The following is an 18,177-nucleotide window of genomic DNA, read 5'->3' on the forward strand; positions in this document are numbered from 1 at the left end:
TTGGAGGACACTTCGTATGCACCGAGTTTTGCTTCAAATGATTCTACAGTAGTAAGACGAATACTACTAAATGAGTTCTCAGAAAATACGGTCAATTACTTCTCACCTATCGCGAAGCTCGTATTCAACTATGACCTACGTAGCCCCGCTCGACTCACCGACAAAACTGATGCAAAAATGAGCTCGAGTCAGCTGCACCGACGTGTCAAAACTCGCCCCCCCTATGGCACGTCAATAATGATCGAGTGTTTTTCCCGAATCCACTTCACCGTGTGGCGATCGTTTGGTTTGATGACAAACCCGAGGAGGGGCTGGGTCGGGCCTCCGGCGTCATAAAGTTTGGGGAAGTGCTCGTCCAAGAACAGCAGGATGTCGAATTGGTTGGGGGACTGGATCTGCAGCGTGTCCACAGAAGGATTCCAGGTCGGCATGCGCCCATGCAGCCACCACGCCACTACCAAGTGGCTGTTTTCCAATGCCTTTTCGAAAGCCTTAGCACTGCACCGCTCCTTCCGGTTCACATAGAGCCACTGCACCACCTTGAGATGACCATTCGCAGCAGCCAAGTCCATCGCCTTCTTGGTGCACCCTTCCGAGCGGTGCGTGTGAAGCCACTGGACCACGTCGAGGTGGCCGTTCGATGCCGCCTTGTCCATGGCCCTGGTCGTACAGCCCTCGCTGCGGTTCTCATGCAGCCACTTTACCACCTCAAGGTGCCCATTTCTCGCTGCGTTGTTCATCGCTCTGGTCGTGCACCCGTCCGACCGATTTTCGTGTAGCCATTGCACGACAGCGAGATGGCCCTTTCCCGCCGCCACATCGATCGCGTTCCGGAACCAAGACAGGATACTCTCAACGTCCTTCGAATCGTCCGCCTGATGGAAAAACTGCAGGAAGTTTATACGTCCGCATCTCGCAGCTTCTTCTACCATGAAGGTATCTGAAAAGTAGGAATGGTTCCTCAGCAGCCACTTTATCGCCTCCAAGTGACCATTGCGGATAGCCAGGATAGCAGCATCCTTAAAGCTGTCGGAATACCCCTCGTTGTCCAGGTATTCCATCACTTCAACGTGCCCTCCTGCCGCTGCCAGAGCGAAGAAATGTTCCGGCCCCGCGCTGTGCTGATGTTCGTACGCTTCGGCCACACGTTTCCCAATAGGGTGCTCCATCAACCATCGCACAACCGAAAGATCTCCAAACTTGCACGCCTCCTTGGTCGCAAAGAACCACTCACTGGACCAGTCGAAACGCGGGCGAGCTCGAGGTGGAGAGTGGAGCTGCACGATGCGGTGCATCAAGTCGAGTCTCCCAACTCTCGCTAGCATGTAGATCGAAACAGCAGCACAGTGTTCATCCTGGCGGGTATACCCCTCCTCCAGCAGCTTCTCCACAGTCTCTGGGTGTGGATCATCGTGGGCAAACTCTACAATTGACCTCCCTTCCGGCAAGAAAAACAGCGCCAGATCCATATCCGGAACCCGAAGAGAGTACTCCACCGCCCAGCGAATCTCGTCGTTGTCCATTTGGTGTGGACTGTTCTCCTTTAACCACCGAGCGATCTCCACGTGACCTTGTTCAATAGAGTGCAACATACTGCGCCCACCCCAATGCACCACAATTCCGTCGCCCTTTTCCTGCTCTGGAACTTCAGGAACACTCTGGTACGGGACGATCCCATCTGGTACTGCCATGGCAGTGTGGCTGTGCTTGTAGTATCTCCCAGCGTCATTCTCCAGCAAGAACTTCAAAATGGGTAAGTGCCCATTTTTAGCAGCAACTTCCACCACTTCAACCGGCACGAAGCAGTCGGAACAATGGGCAAAAAGCCACTTGACCATTTCCAAGTCGCAACGAGCTGCGGCAACCTCCGTCGATTTCCGGAATTGCCACAAATAATACTCCCGCTCGGAGCGGAGGTAGTTATTGAGGGTCCAGGTGAGGGATCTGGTGTCTGCGGATTGGGCACTGTTGGCCCATATCCAGTCCAGGAGGCGGAGAGAGCCGAAGGCGCAGGCCGCAGCGAGCGAAAGGGTCGGGGACGGGCCCAGGTAGCTCGAGAGCAGCGGTCCCAAGTGCTCCAGAGGGCCGGCGTGGCGCTGGTGCTGCAGTACCAGCCGCACACACGTGAGTTGCGGCAACATTGCAGTGAATTGCAGAATGGGACCAAAATTTGATACACGTGATTGATTGGTCAGATTTTCGATAGTAGCGGATTGTTTATTTGCGATTGTCGGATTTTTCTCTCTTTGTGGCAGATTTTCCACTAAAATGGCCCCCTGGTGCGAGGCACTGAAGGAAGCCAGCTACATAGGCAGCGAGTGCAGGTGGTCGCACTTCAAGGACCGGAGCTTAAGTGTCTGGCTACCCGAAAGGGTCCACCTCAAGCCTTTGACCAGCGGCGAGGGTTTCAGTCTTAGCACTTCAGATCTTGAAGAATTTCATATGAAAGCAGCTCCAGAATACTAGGGAGGCAATGTCGCTGCCAGTATTAGCTGCGGTGGCTCACGTTGGCCATACTGCGTGGATTATATTCTAGAGACTCAATTGCCAGTATAACGCGCGGTACTTCGTGGACACGCACAACGTCGAGATCTTCGACACCAAGACGGACCGATTGCTTGGTGGGTCTGGGGACCGAGTGTACTCCCCCCAAAAACCTCAACTCGCTATGTGGTAAATCTCGACCAATGAGACCATACAGGCATGTACCGCAATCTGGAGACCCACGAGTACAACATTGTTTTCTTCTTTGGGTTGCACCAACCGTTCCATAGCATCGAAGCGGATCGCTTCAGAGAAAAAAAATTTGTGTGGAAAATCCGGTTTCGATTTTGACGTTCCTAAGAGAGTGAAAATCATATTCTCTACGACGATACTAAACCATCCAAGTTGGTCCGGCAAACAGTGTCAGACTGAACCTGTAGTTAGCCAGGAGAACGTGAAACTAAAGTCGGCACCTGTGAAAATACAGGTGAGAAACGAATTCTAATACACTCGGCACCCGATTTTTTTCAAACCTACCATTGTGCTCCAACGAGTTCTGGATCGTATAGCAAATCCACAGAAATAGATTTGATTGAACCATTTGCCAACTTTGATCCAGTACAAAGGAAAGCAAGTGTACCACCGATATTCCCAACGTACCCTGGATAAGGTAGCCCTTCACCAGCATTAAACCGAGCTCAATGAATCCGAATACAATCACGCGTCCAAGGTTGTTTACCAATTCGGAAGCAACAAAGGGCTGCAGCAGCGGATAGTAGTCACGATTGGGCAGCAAGAACATCCCCGCAGTGTATATACCTGTGCAAAAAGCAATCGAACCTCAGTATTAAACCCACGGATGATTGAGTTGACAGCAAAGTACGCACAATAGATGAGCGGGATGATGATTTTCGTATACAAGACCAGAATCACAAACTCAGTCGTAAACAGCGTCCTTGCACTGCGTTCGAGAAACCACTGGCGCTCCTTGTTGGAAAATATCTCCACCAAGGGCGTCTGAGTTGGTATCCCGTATCTTCTGTTTTGCTGGCATATCGACTTGCAGAAGCGAACCAAAATGTTTCACGTTGACAACTTCAAAGGACGTGATGGTTGGACCGTAACGAAGAACAGAAAGCCGAGACCTCGCTCTGGGGTCTTCATCGATGATTTCCAGAGCGATCTCAATGAAAGTTGCGGTCTTTAGAGGGTGGTCCGCAGGTATTTTATGACGCAGGAAAATAATTGCGTTACTCAGATGCCTAATGTCCGATAAAGACACGCATCCGAGAAGAATATCCAACGCAACCATTTGCACCACCGTAGTGCTCGAGTTAGCGTTCTCCATCGAGCTGGACACGTACAGAGCGTTGAACAAGTCGACGTTAAAAATCATGGCCTGTGGAATCAAGTCATAGTTGTCGCCCAGACAATAACTGATCCAGTTTCTGGCGGCAACTTTGATGATAGGGAGCAGCATGACGTAGAACTTCTGGTTCTCTGCGCTGACGCTGATAAATCTGTACAGGTACGCTGGATATACGAATGTCAACAGCACTTGACATATGAGCACTACGATGGCCCTTAGCAGCTCCCTCAGTAGCTCTCGGTTCTGGCTTAAGACTCTTCCGAAGAAGCCCACGAAGCACGCAACCAGCACCAGGAACCAGAGTTGATCCCCAGCACCAGAGAAAACGGTAAAGGAAACCCAATGACGCTCGTCATTGCTATCAGGAACACCACCACAGCTGCTCCACTCGAGATGATAGGCATTACACCAAGTTGAATTGCGCTGATGTGGAGTACTGGCACGGTGACACGGAATTGCTCGAGGATTACACGCGTCATGAGTGCAATTGTGAGGAAATCCCGGATCCAAAATAGGTAGTTGGCACTGAAGCCATCTCTGGGTGAAGCCAGCGGGACAGCATGGATTAAAATAAGAATGATCAGGCACGGGAAGGGTGAGGCCAGACTAATAAATAAAGTCCACGATAGCGGCGTCGTTTGGCTGTAGACGAACAACTTTCGAATGCGTTCCGAAGAATAGTGGCCCCGCAGCTCTGGTTGGAATGTTATCGAAAGCTTGCGAGCTTGACGCCAGACGCTGTGAAGTCGCTGCACCACATCATCAAACGAGGACATGCTGTTACTACTTCATAGAAGACGGTGATGAATATGAGCGCCTTATTAGTCACTGCCAATTATAGCATCAGCGTTTGCTGTCTCGAATTGGAATGTGTTCCAAGCCAAAAAATATAATCGTGATACGTTAATACTTAGTCCGTACACCAACTCTCCTGAGAACTCAGCTCAGTAGAAAAAAAAACTTAACCGAATGGATTCACGACTGCGGTCAGAAATCCCCTGCCGAGGTACAAGTCTTGGATCCATTCTTGGACATGCTCGACGTTTGGCTCCGAAAGTACCCCGAACACCGGCCGATTCGAACTCCCCACCCCGAATTTCTGCGGGTAGAGCTCATGTAAGAGCAGCAGCATTTCAAACTGGTTCGGTCCCTTGATCCAGAGATTCTCCTTCGAAGGGATCAAGTCCGGAAAATGAAAGTGCAGCCACCAGACAACCCGCGTGTGGCTGTTCTCCACAGCTGCGTTCAAGGCGTCGACCGTGCATCCCTCCGCTCGATTGCGATGCAGCCACTCCAGCACCTCCAAGTGTCCATTCTTCGCTGCACCATCCATTGCGCGGGTCGTGCACCCCTTAGAACGGTTTACATGAAGCCACTTGACCACTTCAAGGTGTCCATTTTCCGCTGCACCATCCATCGCATCACTTGTGCACCCCTCCGATCGTTGAGCATGTAGCCATTGCACCACCTCCAAATGTCCATTGGTAGCCGCGCCGTCCATAGCGTTAGAGGAGCAGCCCATGACCCGACGGTCTCGATGAGTATGTAGCCATTCCACCACAGCTAGATGTCCGTGACTTGCAGCTTGGTCCATGGCTTCCGTGGAGCGAAACCACCACGCTGTATGCTCCAGAATGGGTTTCCTCTCCGACTTGGCCAGGCCGGCAAAATATTTTTCGGGATGGGGGATGTCTGGAGGGCGTAAAAGAACTCCAAGATGTGCAAATGCCCACTTCTTGCAGCTTGGTCAGTGACGCGAGGCTTGGTTTCATGCTGGGTGAAGTCGTAATTCTGGAGGATCCAGATCACTGCGTCCAAATGCCCGTTGGCGACCGCTCCAATCAGTGCAGGTTTGAACTGCTGGTCGGCATTCCCCCATCTTGAACAAGAACTTCATCACTTCGACTTGGCCAGCCTCCGCTGCGATACTGAATAGGTGCTCCAGATTGGCTCCATATCCACGCTGCATCTCGTCATGAAGTTGCCGACCTACCGGGTGCTCTACAAGGTACTTCACGATAGGCAGCGAAGCGTGCTTGCAGGCTGTTCTCATGGCCAGGAACCAGCGATAGCCCCACTCCAACGCCTTCTCAGAGTCTAGTGCCAGAGCTGGAGAGTGAAGCTGGATAATCCTCCGCATCAAGTCCACGCGCTCCGTCCGCACGAGTCGTCGTACTGCATGGGCAGCACACTCGGTATTCTCGCGGGGATGCCCCGATTCCAACAGCTTCTCTATCATCCCAGGGCGTGGGTAGCTTTTAGCGTAATCCAGAAGATCTTTATCGGGAGGCACCAAGAACTCTGCAATCTCCAACTCATCTTCGTGTAGAGCTGCCTCAATAGCTGCCTTCACCTCGTCAGCATTAGTGCGTGAGGTGCGTTCATGCAGAGCCACTTGCCCACTTCTGGGTACCCATTCTGGATAGCGAGTGCGATACTGCGTCCGCCCCAATACACCACATGCCCGGCACCTCTGCGCTTGGATTCAACCTCTGGAACACTGTGGAACGAGACTTCGTCGTCTTCCGTTTGCATTGCAGTGTGCTTGGTCGTTGCTGTGTGTTCGTGTCTACCGAATCGCCCAGCGTCGTGCCCCAGGAGGAATTGCAGCACGCCCAAGTGTCCGTTCTTGGCCGCGACCTCCACGACCTCCACGGGCACCACGCAGCCGGACAAGTGGGCGAAGAGCCACGAGACCAGCGCCAAGTCTCCGCGCTCCGCCGCCACCTTCATGGCCTTCCAGAACTGCCACCGGTAGTAGTGCGGCTCCGAGCGGAGGTAGTTGGCGAGTCTCCAGCCGCTGGCTCTGCGGCCCACGGACGTGCAGCTGAGACTCCACATCCAGTCGAGCAGCGACGTGGAGGCGAAGGCGCAGGCCTCGCTCAGCGAGAGGTGGGGCGACGGCCCGAGGAAGGCGGAGACGAGCGGCCCGAGCTGCAGCAGCGCGTCGCCCTCTCGCTGGTCGAGCAGCACCAGCGCCACACTCGTCAGCGTGAGAGCCATCGGTCGGCGTCTGTGGCGGTGGCTTGTGCGGGAGCTGGCAAGTTGAAGAGTGATGATCGTCGAGCTACCAGCTACCCCAGATCAGTCGATTTCTGATTGGCGGAGCTCGTTGCCGTCCTCTGATTGGCAGATTCAAGTCTCCAACTTCAACTTAACATGGATACATGGGAGACGACGGAATCTGTCCCGTGCTTAGTTTTATTTACATGAGCGGCCACAAGACTCCTTGGCCTCGTTCAGTGGGCGCTCCGGGGTATTTCTCGTCCAGCCACTGGACCGCCAGCAAGTCGCTTTGTCTGTGGTTCCGGTGCGCCATGTAGCTCTTGGTGCCTCGACCGAACTCAGCAGTGAAGAACTGACAGGAAGAGCACCACGTCGAACGCGTTGGCTGGATAGTGCCACAGTCGGTTTTGCTCCGGGAATTTGTTGAAAGGATAGCGCTTCAACGAGTGCAGCCAGGCCGCCACGCGCAGGTGGCCGTTGCCGATCGGGTGTGCATCCCTCGGATCGATTGGCATACAGCCACTTGCACACTTGAAGGTGGCCCTTGAGGGCTGCGAGGTCCATCGCACGCGTCGTGCAGCCAGCTGTGGTGTTAATGTGCAACCATTTCTCGACCTCTAGGTGTCCGTTGCGTGCTGCGTCATCCATTGCGTTCTTCGAACAGCCGTCGAACCGATTTTCTCGAATCCACTTGAGCACTTCGTGATGGCCCTTAGCTGCAGCCTTGTCCATGGCCTCACTGGAGAGACCCCACTATTCAGTACCCCGATCGAGCCTTCTTCGTTTGGTACGCGTCACATTCGACTCTGCAGCAGCAGGAGAGTCGAGTTCGTGAAAGAACTGCAGGATCTCCAAGTGCCCATTTTGCGCAGCTTCAACGCCCGCAGAGTCAATGCAGTGGTCGTTGCCGTAAGGTGGAGCGTGCTCAAGCAGCCACTTTACGCACTCAAGCTGGCCTCCACCTGCTGCGCTTGTCAGGGTTGACGCATACTCATCTTCCCACCCCTGCTGGAAGAGGTACTCCAACACCTCGATGTGGCCGCCCTTCGCAGCACTTCGCGGGATATCCGTCATGACAAACACCATGTCGTCCTTTATACGCTTGAGCACCTCTCGTCAAGTGCGGTGTTCCGCCATCCACTTGACCATAGGCAGATCTCCACGCTCGGCTGCGACTTCCATCGCCCAGTCCCACTTGTCGATCCAATCCTTGGTCAACCCCTTCTTGTCGTGGAGCTTCGCAGCCTGCTGCATCAGCTCCAACTTGCCTTCGCGTGCAAGAGTGAGGAACGTCGAGGCAGACTTGCTCTGGTGTTGCTTGATGAAGTTGTTGTCCAGCAGCCACTGAACCCCATCCGACTGCGTCGTGTCCAGCAGAAAATTCGCCACCACTGTCCCCGAGGCAGCATGGTCTCTGCGAAAGCCACAGAGCCCCCATTGGCTGCAACTCGAAGAATTTCTGAAAGTTCCACATCGTCATTCACATAGGGGGTGCGCAGCTCCAACCACCGAACAATGTCAAAGTGCTTGCCGCGTACCGCCTCTCGGGTGGCGTGGCCTCCCCACCTCACAATGTGGCCTGGGCCACTCCAGTCCTTGGACATCACCGGCACGCTGTCTGTCCACGAATCCTCGTCCAGTTCCACTCCCACCTGCTCGTGCTGGCAGTCACGTCCTTCGTCGTGCTCCAGCAGAAACCCCAGCACCGGCAGATGGCCCTTGCCCGCAGCTCTCGCCACCACCTCCGAAGGCACCTCCAGACCGGAGAAGCGCTCGAAGAACCACTGGACCATCGCCACATCTCCACGATCGGCGGCGACCTGCAGTCCCTCTCGGAACTGCCACTGACTGTACAGCGGCTCGGACCGAAGGTAATTAATTGCACAGAGACCACGAGGACGGACGGTTGTCGACGGAAGTGCAGCTGGAAGTCCATACCCAGTCCAGCAATTGGACGGAGCCGAAAGAGCAGGCTTCACACAGTGGCAAACATGAAGGTGGACCGAGGAACGAGGAGATGAGGGGCCCAATGTGAGCAAGAGCGGTGACGGCTGCGTGCGGGTGCAGGACAAGCGCCACGACCTTGAGCTCGAAGGCGGTGGACATTGCATCCGTCAATCGATTGAAGCGAGTGATTTTTTCCCGCGCATTTTGTTTGAAACATGGAGTGATCTGATTGGCTATTATATTGAGGAGTTGAAGTTGATATGACTCAGCCAATCAGAGATCGAGTAAGCCTTAACAAGCCACCGCCACAGACGCCGACCGATGGCTCTCACGCTGACGAGTGTGGCGCTGGTGCTGCTCGACCAGCGAGAGGGCGACGCGCTGCTGCAGCTCGGGCCGCTCGTCTCCGCCTTCCTCGGGCCGTCGCCCCACCTCTCGCTGAGCGAGGCCTGCGCCTTCGCCTCCACGTCGCTGCTCGACTGGATGTGGAGTCTCAGCTGCACGTCCGTGGGCCGCAGAGCCAGCGGCTGGAGACTCGCCAACTACCTCCGCTCGGAGCCGCACTACTACCGGTGGCAGTTCTGGAAGGCCATGAAGGTGGCGGCGGAGCGCGGAGACTTGGCGCTGGTCTCGTGGCTCTTCGCCCACTTGTCCGGCTGCGTGGTGCCCGTGGAGGTCGTGGAGGTCGCGGCCAAGAACGGACACTTGGGCGTGCTGCAATTCCTCCTGGGGCACGACGCTGGGCGATTCGGTAGACACAAACACACAGCAATGTCAGCTCAAGACGACGAAGTGTCGTTCCAGAGTATCCCAGACATTCCTGAACAGGAAGCAGAAGACGGCAACATCGTCCACTGGGGAGGGTTCAGCATCGTGGACGCCGTTGTACACGGGAATTAGAGGTGGCGAGGTGGCTCTATATGAACGCGCCCCATGAACTAAATCCTGAAGAGATCAAGAGCGCCATTTTGTACTCTCTGAAGAAAGGGCACTCGGACTTCGCCTCGTTCCTGTTGCCGCCGGGGAAGCGCCTCGTGGACTATCCGGGTAATATTCTTCAGCCACAAGTGATCGAGATGGAGCTGGACACGGGGATTCTACGCGAGAGTGAGAAAGCCGCGGTGGGGGCGATTCTTCGTCTGGGAGGAACGGGACGCTTGGACCTCATGCAACGAATTGTGCGGCAGCACTCCCCTCCTCCGCCCCCGAGAGAGGGGGCCTTTGAGTGGGGGAACAACTGGTTCTATGCTACAATTAGTGCTTGCCGAGCTGGAGATTTGGAGATGGTCAAGTGGCTGGTGCTCCATCCTCATGGCCAGGAACTCTGCTACGGCCTCATGATGGGTAATGGAGCGGAGTACGTCCACTGGTTTGCAGCGTCACCTGAAGGGGGACACGTTGAAGTGATGCAGTTTCTAGCCGAGGAGGGCATGGCGGACCAAATACCAGAGGCGCTGCGTCGAGCCACCGCTTATGGCCACCTGGATGCAGTCAAGTGGGTGATGGAGCATTTCCCGTCCAGGAACCGAGAACAAGACGTGTGGGTTCTCGAAGTTGCAGTCCTGTATGGACGCATGGACATCGTCCAATATCTCGACAGCCTGACCGTACCGATTCGATCAACAAAACCCATTGATCTAGCTGCTGAACACGGCCATTCGGACATTCTACAATGGCTGCATGATGTTTGCGACGGTCATTGCTCCACCAACGCCATGGATTCAGCGGCGACCAATGGCCACTTCGAGGTGGTGAAGTACATCGCAGTGAAGGTTGCACGAGCAGCTAAGAACGGGCATCTGGAGATTCTAAAGTGGCTCTATCGTCATCGATCGGAGGGTTGCACGCCCAAAGCAATTGTTGATGCTGCCGAGAACAGTCACGCCCGCGTCGTCGAGTGGCTCCTAGATCACTATCCCGACCTCACCCCACGTCTGCGAAACCTGGTGATCCACCCGCCGAACCAGTTTGAAATGTTGTTCTTTCTTCGCGAGACTTTCCCATCCACTTTTCGGCAGGGAAACAGTGAGCGACCTCGTTCCAGACTTGTCCACGAGTCCAATGATGAGCACGTCAAGGCTTGGCTGCAACAAGAGTATTCCAGTTTCTGAGTGCTACAGATTTTCAATAGGTAGCTGCCTGCTGTCACGGTTCGTGCTTGCTGGTATGATAAAGGCCGAGTGCAGTGAAGCTGATCAATGATTGTGCTCATTCATAGATGTCCTCACGCCTGAGGGCCACGACGAGAGGCGCTACACTAACATATCTGGTTTTGAGTTTTTTCGTAAGGAGGCGATTAAGTAAAATCGTATCGTATTATATAACAGGCCACATCATACTCGCTCGTGTCCTTTTGTCGCTGGTTTAGGACGATTTATTTTACTTTGCAGCTACTCCGGTCTCTTGCTCTAGCAGCAAGGTGTCGCTGCATTTGCTCAGACTCGACCTCGCACGAATGCCAGCAATGAAACAACACACAAAGGTGGCATTGCGGCCACTGACACACCACATGCATCACCAACACGAAGAATAACGTGAAGGAACCTGAAGAAGTGCGTATTCATCTTACCCTCGCCTGCAGACCAGCGCTTCTTGGGCGATTACTGTACAGAGGTTATGGAACAGCATCAGGAATTGGTGCTGTATCCAACCCCGCACTTCTTAGTCCTTCTTAGGTTACTGTTGGTCTGGGTCGAAGCAGCCCACCATAGTCGTGTTCTTCACACACGCCAGATAGAAGGTAACAAGCATGAGGAAACACGATTTCCCGTCGCCCGGCAAGCCTATCATCGCAATTCAGGCCCTCTGTATCACTTGCCAGAACACCACTTCTTCCTTCCGGACGAAAGTTAAACTGACGAAATTCGCTATTTCCTAGCCAAACGTGTGCAGTCCAGACGTATCGATGACGGTTTGATGACGTCGTGCGCATGTTGTCAAGTTAAACTTCACCTTCGTTCGCTTTCAGCTTCGCGAGGTTCCTCAAAATTGTCGATTCCTCCTCCTCCTCCTCCTTCTTCTTCTTCTTCTCCTTTCCCCCGTCGGATCGTTGTACACTTTTAAGTCTTTATAAACCTGAGGTCGGACGGTTCCACACCCTTGAGGTAAGACCCACTGAACTTGGCCACACCTGCATTGCGAAGGTTGGTAATTCTAGCAGATTCGGAGAGACAAATACAGGTTGCGACCGTGGGGTCATACTGTGAGCCTAGCAGCTCTTTAACAAAAGCAGACCTGTGGAAGCTCCACAATACGATCCTTGTAGACCTTGAGAAGACCGCGTCAGCACCGCAAGGCAGTAGTCAAAGTAATCGATCACATATATCACTTTCAGCAGGTTTCAAGGGATCTGCAGAACTGATGGAGCAGCTCCACCAGCGCTGGGGCTTCCTGGCCCCCTGGTGCGACGCTCTCAAGCACCGCGTCTCCTACCAAGCCGGCAAATTCCCCGAGTCGCCCGTCACAAAGCGAAGCTTGTGCGTGTCGCTACCAAGGCGGGAGTCCATGGAGGAGGAGGAGGCGGGGGAGGACTTTTCCAGATTTAGTGATTCAGATCGTGAATTATTTTTCCGAAACCAATTCCAGAAAACGCGGGAGGCCCTGGCGCTATTAGCCGCTGTGGCCCACGTGGAGTACGCTGCGTGGAGGTATTTACTGGAGAAGCACTGCTCGGTGGACCTCGGCGTCGAAGGGGAACCGATTTACGAAGAGGAAATTCCCATTCGGTATGTTATAAATCTGGACCAGGGAGCTCAAGTCATTATTAATACCAGCCAGGATCGCGAGTTCTACGAGTACGACATTGTGTTCTTCTGCGGGGTTCACCAGCGCCTCCACCCTAGCGAGGAATATCGGGAGGCTCTGCGGCGGATCGCTGCATTGGGTCAAAATGCGCAGCGAACGAAGTCTGGATTCGACTTTGATGTTCCTGTGCGAGTTCAATTTGATCCACTTGACGACTACGACGACGTAACGGGGCTTGTCGAAGTTGCGATTGCAGAGAGAATAGTGAAGGAACAGTGGGGAGAGTTTAGCCGATCTGCAGCGGTGGCGCCAGGAGAATGGAGATGTACTTTTGTTTTGGAGCGGATGATTGCGGACTTGACGCCTCTCACTGTGCCTGGCGAAATGGGGGCGGCGATCAAGACTCTGTTGCGTCAGAATACGTGGTTCTCTCTCATATCGGTGTATCTGACCAACATTGGCATGTCGTCAACTCAAGCTTTCGGCCAGCTTATGTCGAGTATATTTGATAGCGCCCGCCGACCTTCAGAGCTCGCGAATACAAGTTACCACCCTAGTTTTAGTGCTGGGTTGCCTCCGCTTCAAGTGGGCGAAGTCAAGATTATTTGGAACCCTGACCTGGAAATCCGTGAAGCTGGCGCGCTGTGTTCCGCTATGGCTCACACTCAGCTGTCAAAGATTCTCTCGCTGCGTCTCTGGATGAAAATACACAACAGGGAAAGGAGCCAGCAGTACTGGAAGTGGCTGGCTTATGCGCTTTTCTCCAAGCGAGCTCGGGTAAGTTCGTCTGTACAATCATTGGCGCTGATGAAGGTTTGCAGCATGAGTACGGTGGACATGGAACCGTTCACATCCATGTTGAAATCTGAACATCCAGAAGAAGATCTATTCGACTCATCACCTGGCTGCGTGAAGTCGAGGAAAGCGACACTAAGCGCGGGCACACTGGTTCGGTGTGTGCTTGATGATCGGAATGGGCCGACGGAAATCATAGCATTCGACGCGCAGGTGCCGTGTGTCCGAACGTTCAGTGACGATGGCAGGAGCACTTGGGTAGACTGTATCGTCCCTGGCTACGGACAATGTCGAGTCCAACGGCGCGATTTAATGTTTGGTGGCAGCAGCAGCGATGATGAACAGTCGTCAAGGGGTGAAGGTATAACCTCCCTCAGACTTCACCTCGACAAGGAGTTCCCAGCACTTTTCGACGGCATCTCGCGTTTCTTCGGTGCTGTCGGGGCCCCGCTACGACAGTTAACTCTGGATGCACCGAGGGGAGACCTGTCTTCAATCCTTCAATGCTGTCCGAACTTGGAGGAGTTGTCACTATGCGGAGGGGTGGTCGACGCGCGACTGAACTTCAGGGACTGTCATGCGAGGGGGGAACCCCTGCCAGAACTAAACCTCAACTGGGATTCCGTTTCAGCGATTGCAACGGTCCTTGCAGACAACGACAACAAACTTACCAAGTGTGCGCGTCGGATCCGAGTTCGAGTGAATAACTTCCAAGATGAAGATGGCAACTTGGCGGAACTTCGAGCGCACGAACGCCGCACCAAAGCTGCCTTCACTGCGCTGCTGAGTATGCTGGAGCAAAACAAGTACCTGGAATATCTCGAGCTAGTTGTGCATCCTGACTACGAACGCTATCAGCCAAAGTTCAGGCGCCACCATCTACAGCCAATCTGGTGCGCGCTCAGTCCATTATCGCTACGGAGCAAGCTCGCTTTTCTCAGCAAGTGGGTAGTAAAACCAACTATGTTTGCGAAACGAGCTCGAACCCAGTCAGAAGCTGGTGCTACCATGCTGAGCCCGCACGTGTTGAGGATTATTTTTGAGTTCGCGGCAGATCCTGTTTTACGGGAAGTCTACCTTCGCAAGTCAGACCGCATTGTAACGGAGCTGATACAAGGAGAAGAGTCTATCTAAAGAGGATGTGGCAGCAACGCGATCCGGAGCGGATTTCATGAGCAGAATTTTGTCTGAGCTTTAGGGTCTCACATTCACCATAGGGGTGTGAGCATGTCAGTGAAGAGTTCGTATCTTGCTTAAAAACAAACTGACACGAACATACCAAACTAATTCATGCCGCAAAAAATACGAGGAATAGTTTGTATGCAGATGCTACACCGACAAAACCAAAAAGCAACATTCGTTTAGCTCAGACTTAAACCTACGCTTAGTGCTCATACACCTGCTGCGTCGCTCCTTTTTCGCTCCGGTACACACCAACGACGTATTTTACTGACATTGGCGCTTCTGGTTCTCACACACGCCTTTCGTCGCTCGATTCTTGTTAGCCTGTGACTAAGGGGATGAGGGGGCAACCTCCATCGACTGGTCAGCCCCAAATCCACAGCTGGGGTTGCTGCTCTGCGCCATTTGCGATATTAATTCCAATCGTGCATCGTCAGACATGATCAAAGGTCCCAGCAGACTCTTCTTTTGCTTGTTGAAGGGCGAGTCGGTAGATTTCTTGACATCCACTCCATAGGACTTCATCCGTTGCGACCATGTTTGGGTTTTTACCATTTGCGTCAACATCGTCGATACCGTTTCCGTAACAACTGGAAATAAATTCTCGTCAACCGCAAGCGCCCGCCCGCACCGAGTGAATACATAACGTCAGCGCCGCAGACGCTGCCACTTCAGATTCCTTCGACTCCTCCAGTTCTGCAAGTTGGTTTCCCTCATTTTCATCATAAAAAAAGAACTTGTCAGGTTTTTCCAGCGACGCTGACTCATTCAAATTCATATAGACACGAATGATATCACCCGGAGCTTTACCATGTAGTGGGTTGCTGTCTGAAAACACACGCATGGGGTGCATACCTTCCACGACACACACTAGAAACTCATGTTCACGCTCCTTGCCCCCCTCCACTTGAATTAAAATGAACGACACTTCCTCACCATTAAACATCGGGACAAGCAGATCCGTACCCCCTTCATCACCCAGAAAAATCCCAGCAGCTCGTCGACCCAATAAAACCCACAGCAGATCCTCTGTGGGTTCGTCGTACATCTGCACAAACTGGCAGTATCCACACTTCCAGCCGCTCCATTTCGCATGCCACCCTTCTAATATCGATTTTCGGGTTGTTTCGGCTGCGGATGCGAGCGTCGACTTCAACAAAGGCGCTTGTGTCCCACCTCCCAGAGCTTGGATGAACAAATTCACATCTACAGCGGCTCCAGAAAGTCACCGCCCAGGCACTTCAACATCGATTTTGGGCAATAGCTAGACAATGCTGCGGGTACGAGTAGAACCGCCAGCGAACCCCAAGACGAAAACATTAGCCAATAACATCGGTTCGCGGGAAGTGTTCCGCCAATCACCGTTTATTCAAAACAAGGTGCAAATATAGTGAGCGCCCAGTGGCTGGCCTCTTGCCAGTTATATAAAATTTTGTACAATGTTGCACGAATGTTGCTCGATCGAACCCATGCATTTTGGCGGCAACGCAGCGATCGTTGCCGCGCTAGTTGCTCTCATTCTCCTATTACCTCACTTCGAACAAGTCAAGCTCAACTATGGACCAAGGACATCGCCAGCACTCGCACGAGATCCGTTGTCTCTGCGTTAGCAAGTGGAAGAAGGGCTACAGCTACTCTAGAATCGCGAGGGAGCTGGAGATGGCCCGCTCGACAGTGCGCGATATTATCGCACACTTCAAGTTGAATGACCACTGTGTCGTAGCTCCGCGCCAAGGCCGCCCCCGGCTCACTACTACCGCCGCATTCTCCGAGACACTGAGACCAACCGGTTCTCAAGCGCGGCGGTCCTGGCTGCTGCAGTTTCCAAGGACACTGGCCGCGTGGTGTCGCCGCAGGTGGTGCGCAACCGCCTCAACGCAGCCGGCCTCAACGGCCGCTCTGCTAGGAAGAAACCTTACCTCTCCAAGAAGCACCGCAAGCAGCGCCTCGCCTATGCAAAGAGGCTGGCTCATCTGGAGAAGGACGACTGGGCGAATGTCCTCTTTACAGACGAGGCATCGGTGGAGCTGCACGGTACCAGCGGTCGTGTCTCGGTGTGGCGCCGGACACATGAAGCCTTCCATGAGAAGTGCGTCGTGCCGACCTTCAAGTCCAGCCGCAAGTCGTTGATGGTGTGGTACTCCATCTCGGCAGACGGCGTCGGCACGATGCACTTCTGCGAGAAGTCCGTGGACGGCGCCTACTACCGACACCTGCTTCAACAGGAGATCCCGATCACCCGCCAGCTCCTCGGTCTACCCCAGCCTACCAACTTCGTCCAGGACAACGCTCCAGCGCATCGCGCTAAGGCCACGACGAAGTTCGTGAAGTCCTTAGGGCTCCATGACCTTCGTCACCCCGCCCAGAGCCCCGATCTCAACCCAATTGAGAACGTGTGGGCGATCATGAAGCGGGAGCTGAATCGCCAGCCAGCAACCTCTATTGAGGACCTCAAGGTAAAGCTCCTTGAGATATGGATGAGTATCGACGACGATGTCATTCGCAAGTGCGTGCTTTCCATGCCGGCTCGCCTGGACGCTGTTATCGCCTGCAAGGGGGCTCACACGAAGTACTGATTTGTGACTTGATTTTTGTATGGGAACGAGGTGGGCGGTGATTTTTTATCACCGTGTTTTGTAATTTTTGCCAGATTTTTCCTGATAAAAATACAGCAACGTTACGTTTTTCCTATTCATTGACCTTCACTTGTAGTTTATCCTTTTGCGGTTCCGCTCGTGTTTCTCCGGCAGGATAATATGATCTAGTTCGTGAGCAGTTGCCAAATATATTAGCTGTATACTATGTGGGCGGTGACTTTCTGGAGCCGCTGTACAAATTGGCCTCGGAACGGGTACTACTGGGTTCCAGTCTTCGTCACCACACACGCATCCATAGCCAGTAACAGTACGATTCGAGCCATCAGCTCACTGATGCTGTTCACCCCAAGGTCAAACCGGTTAAGATGTTTCTGGAACTGAGGGAGAATGTACTTCGTTAATGGTCACCCTTTACTGTCGTATTCATGCCCGTACCAAACGTGGGCCGCGCTTAGTGCCAGCATCAGATCCGAGGAATAGCCAACCAACTCCTCTGTGCCATCTCGACTTGTGCACGATAGCGTCGCCATCAAATGCGATGCGAGGAAGGGGCCATGTACGTAGCCACTTTCAAACTGCACCCCCAAGCGACAAAACATCGCAGCAACGCCAAACATTGACGCATCGCTGTAGCTCCTGTCGCTCCACATGTACTGCCCTGCCAGCAACTTGCCCGCCCCCAGTTTTATCATATCCTCCATTGACCTCCAGATGACTCCAGATGTCGAGTCGTGAGTAAATTGTGTGCGATCGATTTCAAGTTTGGCGTAGAGTGAACTTCCCCACAGTGGGCGCCCCATCGTCTGCAACGACTTCAGAGATTCATCTCGATCGTCTTGGATCACGACGCGCTTGTACGCAGCAACTTCAGCGTCGGCCAGATTCAACTCGGCGCAGTAGCGCTGCCAGTAGACATCCAGGTTGTGAGTGAGGACAAAGGGCGGGAACACTTTGGCACTTCCTTGATGGGCAACTTCAGATTTGGACGGGCTCAAACCTGCAACTTTCAGGTTTCTGTCCACGAATATCACGAAAATGCCCCCCCCTCAGGGT

General features: G+C 53.5%; 5 protein-coding genes across 5 annotated transcripts; 2 read left to right on the forward strand and 3 right to left on the reverse strand.

The window, feature by feature from the left end:
* Positions 1–590: 590 nt before the first annotated feature.
* PHYSODRAFT_452119 (hypothetical protein) lies at positions 591–6,850 on the reverse strand (the record flags this gene model as incomplete). The annotated part of the gene is made up of 3 exons (XM_009540827.1): positions 591–678; positions 889–1,639; positions 6,427–6,850. Coding segments are annotated over 3 exons (1,263 nt in total), but the record flags the coding sequence as incomplete, so codon positions are not given.
* Positions 6,851–7,612: 762 nt separating this feature from the next.
* PHYSODRAFT_307822 (hypothetical protein) lies at positions 7,613–8,965 on the reverse strand (the record flags this gene model as incomplete). The annotated part of the gene is made up of 4 exons (XM_009540828.1): positions 7,613–7,969; positions 8,006–8,218; positions 8,398–8,697; positions 8,798–8,965. 4 exons carry the CDS (start codon positions 8,963–8,965, stop codon positions 7,613–7,615), a joined length of 1,038 nt encoding a protein of 345 aa, XP_009539123.1.
* Positions 8,966–9,127: 162 nt separating this feature from the next.
* PHYSODRAFT_261989 (hypothetical protein) lies at positions 9,128–10,917 on the forward strand (the record flags this gene model as incomplete). Its single annotated transcript, XM_009540829.1, has 2 exons — positions 9,128–9,691; positions 9,760–10,917. 2 exons carry the CDS (start codon positions 9,128–9,130, stop codon positions 10,915–10,917), a joined length of 1,722 nt encoding a protein of 573 aa, XP_009539124.1.
* Positions 10,918–12,310: 1,393 nt separating this feature from the next.
* PHYSODRAFT_533979 (hypothetical protein) lies at positions 12,311–14,479 on the forward strand (the record flags this gene model as incomplete). The annotated part of the gene is made up of 1 exon (XM_009540830.1): positions 12,311–14,479. The coding sequence occupies one exon, from the start codon at positions 12,311–12,313 to the stop codon at positions 14,477–14,479; it is 2,169 nt and encodes a 722-aa protein (XP_009539125.1).
* A 3,049-nt stretch (positions 14,480–17,528) lies between these two features.
* On the reverse strand, positions 17,529–18,164 carry PHYSODRAFT_533921 (hypothetical protein; the record flags this gene model as incomplete). The annotated part of the gene is made up of 1 exon (XM_009540831.1): positions 17,529–18,164. A coding segment is annotated over one exon (636 nt), but the record flags the coding sequence as incomplete, so codon positions are not given.
* Between the last annotated feature and the right edge of the window lie 13 nt (positions 18,165–18,177).

The sequence above is a fragment of the Phytophthora sojae genome, assembly GCF_000149755.1.
Source record: "Phytophthora sojae unplaced genomic scaffold PHYSOscaffold_16, whole genome shotgun sequence".
In the NCBI taxonomy this organism is placed as follows: Eukaryota; Oomycota; class Peronosporomycetes; order Peronosporales; family Peronosporaceae; genus Phytophthora; species Phytophthora sojae.